A 12827-nucleotide genomic window follows, 5' to 3' on the forward strand; every position below is an offset into this window, starting at 1 on the left:
GTCAAATTTAACTTTAGATTGCACAAATATTTGTTAGTGTGCATATGCATTAGTAGGATTTTTTAAAAAACATGTCACAATAAAGTGTAGGATGTACTACATACATTTACGGTTTTGATTGCAAGTTTATTTTCTATAATTCTTCTACTTATAAAGATAATTTGAAAAAAAGTGCAGGTTTTCATACAATCCTCTGAGCACTATGGTTTTAAACACTGTTATGGCTTTTCATTGCAGGAGAAGTAGATGCTGAGGAGGATTTGCCTTCAGACTTGCCAGCAACTTTTATTCAGTTCAAACACCATTCATATTCCCAAATGGTGAGCACGCTGAAGAAGACTGCTTCAAAGTGCTCCCACATTGCCACAACTTACAGCATAGGCCGCAGTTTTGAAGGGAAGGATCTTTTTGTGATTGAGTTTTCAACCAAGCCTGGACACCACGAACTGCGTGAGTTTTTTCAGTGCTGATCAGGCTGCTTCAGGGGAGACCAGATTATCCAAGTGAAAACAGGTCCTTTTACTAGGACATCTCTCAACTATAAAAAGCAGTGGTTCCAAAGCATTTCTCCTCCCTTGTGTTCCTGATTTGCAGTGGTAGTTGATGATTCCTTGTAGCAATTACAACCCAGCAGCAATTTCTTACTGTTATGGGCTCTGTGCATGACCATGTTTGGTAATGCTGTTCCTTGTATCACTGTGTGTATTTGGTTGCAGTGATATCACTGTTATTTATTTGTGCCCAATGTACAAATGTGGGATACATTTCTGTTACTGACTTGCTCTCCCTATCATCTACCACTTCCTCACTGTCCTTCACATCCTAAAATACACAAGTCTTCTGAGGAGGCCTCAGATAGAGAAGGACATTGACACTGAAAAAGGATGATTCAGCACAGAAAACAATCCTCCTGAACAGATTCATGTCAGTGCTATTCATGTCAGAGTAACAGGTGGGTGATACCAGGAATTTATGTTATCATAGCCCCTGAACAGATGTTATTATACTATATATAGGTGCTAATATATGCATTAGGATATGAGTCCTCGCAAATTTTCTGTAGAGGGGAACACTACAAATCTCTATTTTGTAGTTTCATCATTAAGACAGCAAGGGCCAGATTTTTAAGTGTTTTGAATTCTTCACAAAGCAGGTAACTTTCTAGGGCAGTATTAGATATTGTTTTCCAGTTACTAGCTCCCAGGTCAAAAGTTATACTTGTCTAGATATGGTGGATTGCTATGGCCATTGCTGAGAGCCTCGGATTGCTTCTCATCAGAAGAGCTCCAGCATCAGCACAGTCTCAGCAGTGTGGCAGAACTGAACTACATCTAACCTAATACTTTATTGAGATTATGATCTCAGGTCAGATCTGCTGTGTCCTCTGTGTGCTGTGCTGCACACAAAGGGGACTCAGAGAGGACAGCAAAGACTGGTCACTTTGTTTACTCTCAGCTGTGCTGCCTTGTATGATCTAGAGGTATTTTGAGGTGCCTTTAAACTTAATCAGGTCCCAGTAGATGTCATTAACTGAGCAAAGATCTACATTACATTTTCCTGGCCTATCACCCTTTGTCTCTTTTTCAAAGATAATAAGTTGCAGGTGTCTTTTTAAGCTTGTACTCCATTTGCCAGGAAAACACAAAACCTATGAATCAGGTTTTTAAATGAAAACTGGGATATGGCATGATAAAAGACGGTAGTTTAACACATTTCCTAGCATTTTTCTCTAAATCTATTGCTTCATGTTGCTTGGGACAGCATAAAAGGATGTAGAAATAGCTCCAGAGCTGGAGATTTTGCCAGCCTGAGCAAGTGGCATAATAACTCTGTGCCAGGCTCCCTCCAGTGTCTAGTGCTCCAGGCTGGCCAGGATCAAAGGCAAAGATGAAGGGATAGACAGGAAAGGGTGTCTCCAAAGTGCACCTATTTTCTACTTTCCATTAGTTTGTAAGGAAGGATGGAAATTGAGGGAATAACTACAGGGAATTGTAAGGTTATATGTTTCTAATAGGCTTATTCCAGGGCTATTTAGCCTGAAAGCCCCTTTTTATGCATAACCCAACTTCTTTTCCAAATAAAGGGGTAATATATTACATGTCTGCCAGTGGTTTCTAGGATCTGTGACAAAATAAGGCATTGAAGCCCCCCAAGGTAGGTCAGAGTGCCAGGGTTGTGTTTTGTTCCTTCCCAGCCATGGCTTGATATTTTTGTTTTCAGCATCCTTTGCTCACAATTGATGATGACTCTAGCAAAAGCTCAGAGCAATGATCACCTCTTATGGTTTGGAATCCTAATAGTTTGGACTTAACTTTATTTCTCACTATTTAAACTGTTGCTGAACTGGTGTTTAATGGGGAGAAGTTCACCTAGAACTGCCGTGCTATTTGCAGGAACGTGTGCATGAATTTAGTGTAAATAAGACTTTGACTCATCAGTAAGCAACTTGTGTTAGTCTGATTTTGGAAGCCACTCAGGTATAATCAAATTAAAACATCTCACTATTTTGCATTCCACAGTCAAACCCGAATTTAAGTACATTGGCAACATGCATGGAAATGAAGTTGTGGGGAAGGAACTGCTGATATACCTCGCACAGTATCTGTGTTCAGAATATCTTCTTGGGAACCCTCGCATCCAGACCTTGATCAACAACACCAGAATTCATCTCCTGCCGTCACTCAATCCTGATGGGTATGAACTGGCTGCAGAAGAGGTAAAAGTTTTATTATAAGGAGATGTTCAGGCCTTCATGTTTCTATAATTCTCCATGGAAAAGAACAAACTGGCAGGGGAGTGTCACGTAAAGGGTGGAACACTAATAATTGACTGCCAGAATCCCAAGTAGGTGTGGTGGTGCATTGCTTTCCACAGATGATGTGAACAGAACTAAGAGGAAAGCAGAGCCATATTTGTCAGTTTTGCTGCCTGCATGTGATGATGTGGGAATGACTGTGTTACTTTTTCATACAGTTAGCACTCTCTGCTATCAGTCCTAGAACAAAATGCCTGACTCACTATAATGACTTACATTGTTTTATAAGGAAATGCAGTTTAATGACATGCTGATGTTCCCCCTCTTTTAAAACTGTAGGTATAATGCAATGTGAATATTGTCTGTACTGTCAAAGTTTCATCATGGAGGGCAGTTTTCAGTGATCAACTCATGTCAGATGGAGACCTGTGAAAACTAAGACTCTATTATTTGTTACCTGACATTCTTATTTCTCCCTCTCTGTTTTCTCTGCCACTGCTAATGTGAAACTAGACCTTTCTTTCTCTGTTTTTGCTATGTGGTGAGCTCTGTCTGTTGTATGAGTCTGGGGGTTGTTGCACTCTGCCTCATCCTGTCTTGGGGCATCAGCTGTATTTTCTTTTTCTCCTCTAACCCACTCTGCATGCTGCTCTGAGCAAGAAACTCCTGTGTTCCTCTCATGAATCACATCACTGGTGAGTGAAACACTTCCTGAATGCTAGTTAGTGCATTAACATTCATGGAGACAAAATGTGATTAATTAATAAGCGTGGGTTTTTTAACAGTACAGACATTTTCAGTTTGCTTCTCTTAAAACTTCCCTTTGATTAATCAATTTCCACAAAGTGCTATTTTGAGACAGGGAGCTATTCTGAAATTGGCTTCTGTGTGACAAAACAGGGGGCTGGTTACAACGGATGGGTCATCGGACGACAGACAGCTCAGAACTTGGACCTGAACAGAAATTTCCCAGATTTGACATCTGAGGCTTATAGAAGAGCTGGGATTCGTGGGGCCCGTCTGGACCACATCCCCATTCCACAGTCCTACTGGTGGGGTAAGGTATGAATTACACATTTTATAAATCATTTATACTACAGAGCAGCTCAGGAGTTAAGAGAACAGAACTTCAGAACAGATTGCTTATTCTGAAGTTATTTGCTTATAATAAGATTTTAGAAGTAGGACTGAAGTGGACAGGCTCAGAATTGGCATGAAAATCATGGCCAAAGAGGCAGGTGTCACAAATCATTTAGAAAATTTGTGGACAATTTGAACTTTGCTGGTTTAGATTAAGAATAATGACTGTTACAAGGGGGTCACAAGTGTGTGATAATTCCTCATTAATGCTTTGAACTGTCGTGCCTGTTAAAGCCTTTATGGATTTGTCTGTCATTGCACCAAGCCCTGCACAGGTCTGATGCAATAGGAGTTTCTGCCATGGAAAATGTACAAAGGCTGCATGTAAAGCTGTGTGGTGTCATCTTCCATTAAGAGAGGATGTTTATAAATGACTGTAACTATATAGAGCAGTGGAAACAGCCAGCTGAACTGCAGAGGTGCTGGGAGGGAAAGTTGCTGTGGGGTGAGAGCAGAATGGAGGCAGCACTACAGGGCCTCACACTCATCATCACTAAGCTCTATATGATGTTATGTCGGGAATTCAAAGCTCAGCACTACCTGTGTTGCTGGCAGATCAGCAGCCACCAGCACAACTCTAAGTGGACCTTAGCTGTCCTTGAAAGAAGAATCACAGGAAGCGAAATCAGTAGTTCAGATATTGGGAGCTCTACTTTTCTTCTACTTTTAAACTAATTATATTCTGATTCAATATTTATTGCTGGCACAATGCCTCAGACAGGTGGGGAACAGGATTGTTTCATCTGGTGTTAGCAGAAGATTTGAGAGAACATACTTCAGGTTCCTACTCTGCTGCAGGTAGTCTTATCTAAAGTCAGGTCTAAATCCCAAAGGCATCCCTGATGCTGCCTCAGTGTTCTGGTACCCCATTTCACAGTAGTAAAATCTAGAGAAAAGCACCTCACTTCCTCAGGATAATGTGCATATGAAGACCCAAGGTTGTAAGAGGTTCAGTAATGCACAGTGTATTAGACCACTAATTTCTGCCATAATTAAGCTCAAGTAGTTTATTCTATTTTTGCATGTAATCACAGATCCCAGCTTATGGCACTGAATTTATGCAGGGTTATAAGGTCACAAGCTTAGAAGTTTTTAACTTTTGACTGAATAATAACAGATAACAGCAGGCTGGTAAATGCAAGTGAAGTTCAGAGCCTCAGATTGTAAAGAAGGGTTGAGAGCTGTGGAACAGACCTTGAGGCCAAATGAAAATAGCTGGGAGAGGGAAAAAAAAGGGATTTTAAGAGAAAAGTCAGAGAGATTTGGATTCACCTCTGTGGTGAATTGGATGCCAGGTGCCCACCAAAGCCACTCTATCACTCCCTTCCTCAGCTGGACAGGGAACAGAAAATATACCTAAAGGCTCATGGGTTGAGATAAAGACAGGGAGAGATTGGTCACTAATTAACGTCAGAAGCAAAACAGACTTGACTTGAGGAAAATTATTTATATCTATTTTATTTATTATGAATTGAATAAGAGTAATGAGAAATCATAAAAACACTTTCCCCCTATCTCTGCCTTCTTCCCAGGCTTAATTTTGCACCTGAATTCTATACCTGCTTCCCCAGTGTAGTGGAGAGGGACTGGGAATGGGGGCTGTGGTGAGTTCATCCCACATTATCTATGGTGCTCCTTCCACCTGAGTGGAACGGCTCCTCAGACCCTTCCCCTACTCCAGCATGGGAAGGAAAGGATGGAGATCTTGCTTCAGCCATGTGCTCCCTCCCTCTCTGTGTCCAGAGGTTGAGGACCCAGGAAATACTGAAGAAGGACAAACGTGTCTTTGACCCCCATTTTTTTGCCAGTGTCCAGTGCAAACTGTGAGCTTGTCTCACACTGTCCAGCCCAGAGTTCCAGTAACTCTGGATTTCCTGGCTCTAACCTCCTCTGTCTCCAAGTCCTGCTTCTGCCCTGGCTCTTCTGCTGGCCTGTGAGAGAGATGGTAGTGGCAGGCAGCCACTTGCAGAAGCCATCTTTACAACCATGTATTTAGCTTTCTTAAGCACTGTAACATCACAGCAGCTTAGAGAGGGATGGGTGGAGACAGCCCAACATTGCTGTCACAGCTACCACCCCAGCTTTGCCCCAGCTGCAGCATTGCCCTGGGTTGTCTGTCACAGACAAGGGACCAGAGAACCTTGGCACACAACCACTCCCCCACCTGAGCTCTGCCTCAGTGGATGTGGACCTGGGGTTACAAATACATCACTTCTCCTGCAAACCTTTTCTTGTTTTTAAAGAAAAAATAAGATGGCCATCCAAGGTACTCCTCAGAGCGCCAAAGCTTAGGGGACTTCTAGGTGCTCTCCCGGCCCCAAAGCTGGTCCTCACATAAACAACACTCAAAACATCTCCAAATCCATATGCTTTACAGAGCATATGAGGAAACCAGACCTGTGGCCTTAGTGGCACCACAAAATCCGCTTGCTGACTGTAGTTTCCTATGGTTCACAAGCCTGGCAGTAAGTGGTCTCACAGCTTTGTGTCTCCTCAGTTGATGGTACCACGGGATACCAAATCAGCTGTCCCTTAATGACCTTCAGTTTTGTCAGGCAGATGAGCCCATGGCTCTCACAGTGGTGCTTTGTGCATGGAGGAGCATTAGGTTGAATGTTTCAACACCAGCCTCTCCCCTTTCATTTACTTAACAGTGTTTGTTACCTGCCTTATTAAAGTAATTACCTGAGTGCTGCAGGGCAATGTATAAAGATCAGGAAGCAGAAAATGAGCTCTCAGCCAGAGCTCCTGCTCCCTGAAAGCCTGGCTTCATTCAGAGTGTTTTCTACCCCACTTTTATGAATTATTGTAATAAGTGGTCTCAGGGCTGAGACAGACAGACCTCAGGCTACATATGAAATATAGTTCAATTGTCTTGGTTCAAACAGAATTTGGAAGTCTATGCCAGTGGAGGCTGGCATACTCTTTAAGAAAATTAGTCTGGCTGTTTTTTAAAGGGAGAAAAAAAAATCTTTGAAAGCCATGGAGACAGTGACTAATTGTAGTATAATTGAAGAAATGAGATTCGAGTTTAAAAAGGGTAGTGGCCGTTCTTCATACTCACGCAGAAATAATTTCCCTGTTTTCTAGTTGTGCTCTGAATTGTTCTTGTGAGATAGATACTTTAAAATTGATCTCATCTAACTTAAAAGCAAAAGGCCTGGTGAAAAAATAATTAAACTCTACAAAACTCACATACAAAAGTCAAAGGCCAGAGTGGCATAGATAGCATCTGCTATCATCTGGTGGAGCTGAACCAGAATATGCTCATTTTATGTCACTGAAATGTTATTAGGATAAAAATAGCAACATTGAAACTCCTGGTTTTTTTCCCAACATTCACTTCAGTAAGACACTGGCTCTGTGAGACAGCACTGTTTTGGGGCTTATGCAGGTATCTGCTTAGCCAGTTGGCTGATCAGGATGAAGGCTGATCAGGAGCTCTCAAATAAAACTTCATTTTACTCTTGTCCACTGAATTGCAGAAGCAACTTAAAAATCTTATCAAGGCCTAAGATTGCTGTTTTAGAGCAGGGCTGATGCTGTGTCAGGCATGGCCTCTCTGGCTGGGCAGCAGGAGCTGGGGCAGCTGCAGCAGGCAGGGAGCTGATGGGATTTTGGGGCAGCAACCTCCTCAGAAGGGCTGGTGCTATGGACTTGGAAGGTGTGAGCTTGTTCCAGGGGCTCAACCACCCCATTTTTGGCAGAAACTCCCAAACTGTCCAATCCATGGGGCAGGCAGTGACTCTGACAGCCCCTTCCAAGCCCTCTGGGGTCTTCTCTTCAGAAGAGATGGGCTCAAAGGATGAACTTCCAGGGTTCAGGTGGAAGTGGCTGGTTCAGTCCAAAGCACTACTGGGATAAAGATCATGATCAGATCATCCCAGGGCACTGTACAAAGGCCAGAAAAACAAATACTTTAATGCAGATAGCATTCTTTGGACACTGCCATGTTTCTTGTCAGGAAGCCTAGGGGCTGCTTTCTTCTCCCACTTCTGCATTGTGTGAGAGGGTGTGTGAGACTGCAAGTCCTTTCCTTTTGGAATGCCCTTTATCTGCCTTTTTAATTTTTTTTTTTTTCATGTCATGCCCTTCCTGGAAACTCTGTGTTTAATCTCCCCTATGATGTAAAAAAAACTTTCATTAGGCTTTTGGTGTGCAAAGTGCATTCATTCTGTGTTCCTTAGTTGATCAGGTGCTACATCCTATTTTTTAAGCTGCCTCTTTAAAATGCCAAAGTTGAAAGCTACAGAGTAGCATTTATCTCAATAGCTACAGAAGGGCATTTTAAGGAAACCCAAACAGTAGAAGGACTAATTTAAAAACTATGGCATCTATAGGGAGGCAGTCTCCTGCTTAGGTCAGGAGCAGACAGGGCAATATCTTCTTAAATCATTCCAGGTAAAACTGTGTTTAGACATGTATTTTTCCTTGGCTTTCTTCCTCATTGATGGAACTGTAATGCATGCATGGTGCACCTTCACAGTGTTTTTCTCTGCTCCACTCCTGGGTTTGTAGATCCCCAAAGGTTATTTTTAACAATAGCAGATTAGGGACTGATCCAAAGAAAACAGGAATTACTATTGTTGAAACACAAATATGTAGGACTTTAGGGGTTGGTTTGGTAGTTTTTTTCTTGTTCTGGATGTTTTTTCCCTGCATGCTGTTAGTCACTAGCACTCTGGAGCCCTGGCTGCCTGGTTTTCTGACAGCTGAGTCAAAGCAGAGGGTGATAAGCAATCCTAAAGCAGCCCTAAATAGATGCTGCACTAAGTTCATCATAACAGGTATTTCTCATTTTTATAAAACCTGCAGATCTGCAGTGGTGAAGATGAGCAGCCTCTGCCCTCCTCAGGTTTTCCTTCCCCCAGCTGCAAGGAAAGGAACCTCAGCTCTCCGGGGGCACTGGCGTGAGTCTGGGCTTGCAGGGACCGGCCACCAGATGCCACTGTTATCCCTAAGAATGAACTAACACAGGAGCAGGTCTCAGAAATTACTCCTCAGAAACGGGGTGAAGGAGCCTCCTGCATGCCGGGTGCCTGAGCATCTCTTGGAGTCTGCTGCCCTCTCCCTTGGCTGCTGTTACTGAAGAGGGACTGTCAAAAACCCTTAAATTTGGTAACTTATTTGCCATGGCTCACTGCAGGCAAACTGTGGGCATTGCTGTGCTTTATACACATTAGTTTTCATTTATTTACAGATTAACCTGCACCTAAGGATAGCAAATGCATTTTCAACAAGGGATGAGAATTGCAAATTTATCCCTCTCTTCCAGTTTATCCATTCAAACTCAATCCTGCTGACTCAGAAATGAAATTAGATAGGGTGTTAGGTAAGTAATGATGAAATGCCACAAGTTTTCCAGCCTAAAGTACTGCCATCATCATCTGAAAATGGCACTGTAATGAAATTCTTCTTCTGTCAAATGTTTTCTTTCCTTTTTTGTTCCAGTTTTTCCACAGTGAACAATGTGTATCATCCATTCCGTGGAGAAAACTGATTTTCTTCCCCAGTAACTTTTGGGCTGGAAGAGCCAAAGAGCTTCAACATTCTCTTTTTGACACAGTCTCTTCTCCATTGGGCTTCATCCTGCACAGGATCAAATCCCTTTGCAGTTGCATGGCTAGTCACAGCTATTTTTTTTTCTCCTGGATTTCAGGTGGCCCCTGAGACAAAAGCAGTCATGAAGTGGTTGAGGTCTATCCCATTTGTGCTCTCTGCCAGCCTCCATGGAGGAGAGCTGGTTGTGACCTATCCTTATGACTATTCAAGGCATCCTATGGAAGAAAAAATGTTCTCCCCTACACCTGATGAGAAGGTAATATTATTTTTGCAGAGTTAGGATGTTGGTTCAGTTTGTAGAACTATGGAAACATTTAATAAATAACAAACTGTGATTAATTGAGATCATGTACATGTGTGTATATGTATGCATGTATGTATTAAATGACATATTTATATACATAATGCAAGTCTACGTACATATATATAACATTATATCAGCTTATTTGGGTAGAGCTGATGCTAATCATTCCAAGGTCAAGTGCTCAATTCCCACAGAGGCCTTTCACTTAAGACTTGGTCTTGATGATCTTTGTGTGTTCCTTACAACTCAGAATATGTGACTCTGATTTATTCACTTACTTAATGTACTTTAAAATATAGGATTGTTTACACTCTATCAGCTTGGTCTGGAAAGATTTACCTATGTTTTGTGAGGCCAAATTAGGTTTCATAAAGTACAGAAAATCCAGGTTTTAATTTTTAAAGGGAGTGGGCTGTGATACTTTTACCAGTGGTTTTCAGAAGAAAAGGAACATGCCTAACCAGCAGCTTTATTTTCCCATGGAATCCATAAGGAGTGGGGGGGGAAAAAGATTTGTTGCCATATGGTGGCAGCCTTGTAACACTTATTCCAAGCCAGATGAATGAGATTGGTTTCCCCTTCTTGTCCCTGGAAAGTTCCTCATTTGGGACTCACTGTAAATCTTCTGTGAAATTTTTTGCCATCTTTCCTATTTCCCTTTGGTTTCCTCAATCTAGTATTCATTGCCGACATGCCCACCAGGAGAACAGCTAGCTTTTCAGCCTTCTAGCGTGTGCTAAAAATGTCTGTGGCCTCCTAAGAAAAGTGGTTCTTTATATAAACAAAGAACAGTTGAAAATAGTTAGAAATTGATCTTTGACTTGAAGCATCCTTTATCTTTGAGCATATCTCTAGGCTGACTTCTTCTGAAATGACAGTTCTCACTAACACATATTAAATATTTAAAGATATATGACTGTTAAATATTTTCTGTATCAGTCCATTTCTTCTGAGCTGTATAATGCCTGCTGACTATGTGTGTATGAAAATTATTTAGCAGTAAAATTAACCAGGCACTGCCCAGCAACAAGCCTGTGTAAGAAATATCTGGTGGGTACTAATGCAAGCTGCAGAACCTCTTGCTGAGGGCTGGGGGAAATCAGAAAATTGTGCTTTTACATCCCACTGCCTGGTCTAAGGCTATCTTATGCATAGGTGGTGAAGGAATATTGCCATGTGTGCTTTATCAAGCAGTTCACCCCTGGAATGGAAGTACAGCAGTACTTCCATCATTTCCACTCCGGGACAGCACGTGTATTTTGAGTGAAAGGATGCAGCCACACAGACAAAGGGCTCCTTCCCTGTGTAGTGCACAGCTGGACAAACCCTAATGGCACTCCTGACTTGCAACACATTAAGACAGGAAACCCTATACAGGTGATTGCTGCATAGTCAGTGACTGCAAAGTCTGGGAATTTGGCTACAAATCTGGAAGTTTAGAACATGCAGGGGAGGGCTGGGGATGTCTTCAGTGGAAAACTGATTTTTCAAATGACTCAGCACAGGAACCTTAACAGCCCTGTCAGTATCACTTGAAATTTTTCATAGAAATATATAAAACCTGCACCAGTGAAGTGACCTGCATTTAAGTAATGTGATCTACAGCTGCTGCTGTCAGTAAAGCTGCATCCCAAAATACAGTAGTTTGGTTATCAGCCATACATTGGCCATAACCATTGTTCTGAAAGCTGACCTGCTACATTTGCTCTGCAAGAGGAAACTTGCAGACCAGAGTGAAATACGGCAAAGCAGATGATAGCCAGATATTAAAAAATCAAATTTTGAGAAATATATTCAAACCATGTTTCCACATTTGAAAATGCATCTGTGCTTCCGCCTCCCCATGTCCGTCATGGTGCATGCGTGGAAGCACAGGATCCTCTCCTCTGCTCCAAGACTCTGCAGATTTCAAGTCTCTTTTTGGCCTGCACCACAACCTGGGGCAGTACTGGCTGAGAGCAAGGAGTCTCAAGGCTGGACCATTGTCCTTACACTCACATTCTTGAATCTGGTTCAGCCTACCTAAAAACTTTCCCATATTTTGGGATTTGTGGAGATGGATGTTTTAACACTTTTTTTTTTTAACAAGAAACTGAATTGATGACTCTGCTCACCAGAGCAGAAAGGTCCACACCAAGTTCACTCCCTTTGGTGAGCTGAAACACTCCCTTCCCTGCCCCTGAAAAACCCAACCTGTGATGGTCAGTGGGGTAAAAGTGCTGGCTGAGGTAACAGCACTGACCTCACTTTACTGAATGAAACCTCACACTACCAAAGTCACAAAGATTCCTCTGTTTTTTCCCTTTTTGTTCCTCTATATTATACCTAAAAATCTAAGTTTCCATGAGGTCCGTGACTGGTCATACATGGTCATACATTAGCTTCTAAGTGATAAAAAATGTATTGTTATCCAGGAATTTTTTATCCTCTTCTCACCACCACTGGCCTTCTTTCACTTGAACTATAGGCCAGGCAAAACCCGTATGCCTCTTGGTGTGAAACAAGAGGAGGCTTGGTCACTGGGAATAGAACATCTGCAGATGTCTTTGTAAAAGATGAGGATCATACTCCTAACTCACATAGGCACCTTCTAAACTTCATAACAAATACCTTCAGAACGTTCAGAACTGGGACCCAAATTCCTGTAGAAATTAAAGATATTGAGCCTGGCACCAAACTAGTGGCAGTAAAAGTTCTTCTTAACATATTTAATTAAGTTCTTCTTAACATATTTAATTAAGGTCTATTTCTTTTCAGCAAAAATTTGAAGGACACAGTTTTCTGGTCTGAGCAATATTTAGACACATAGAAACTTAAGGGAGTTGCAAAAGCATTTTTGCAACTGAATTTTTAGTTTATGGTCATCAGAAGTATTTTAGTAAAGTATCTTTACACTTACATTAAACTCTCTTTCTACCTTTCCTTGCTCACTTACCTGACCCCATAATTGGCTCAGCCATGTGATTATTAGAAACAATCATAAATATCAATCAATGTTGTGTGCTTGGTCATTTGGGTCTTTATCCTTGATGACAACACTAGGATAAAGCTTTAGGATCACTTCTA

At 41.8% G+C, this 12827-nt stretch overlaps 1 protein-coding gene across 2 annotated transcripts in view; it reads left to right on the forward strand.

Moving 5' to 3' along the window:
- CPZ (carboxypeptidase Z) overlaps positions 1-12827 on the forward strand; it is a 34592-nt gene that overhangs the window by 14578 nt on the left and 7187 nt on the right. For both annotated transcript variants that reach the window (XM_053976376.1, XM_053976377.1), the window contains exons 4-7: positions 238-450; positions 2520-2716; positions 3656-3817; positions 9555-9713. In XM_053976376.1, coding sequence (XP_053832351.1) covers positions 238-450; positions 2520-2716; positions 3656-3817; positions 9555-9713 — 731 coding nt within the window. The remainder of the gene's footprint in view (positions 1-237; positions 451-2519; positions 2717-3655; positions 3818-9554; positions 9714-12827) is intronic.

This window comes from Vidua macroura, chromosome 4 (genome assembly GCF_024509145.1).
Source record: "Vidua macroura isolate BioBank_ID:100142 chromosome 4, ASM2450914v1, whole genome shotgun sequence".
NCBI lineage: Eukaryota > Metazoa > Chordata > Aves > Passeriformes > Viduidae > Vidua > Vidua macroura.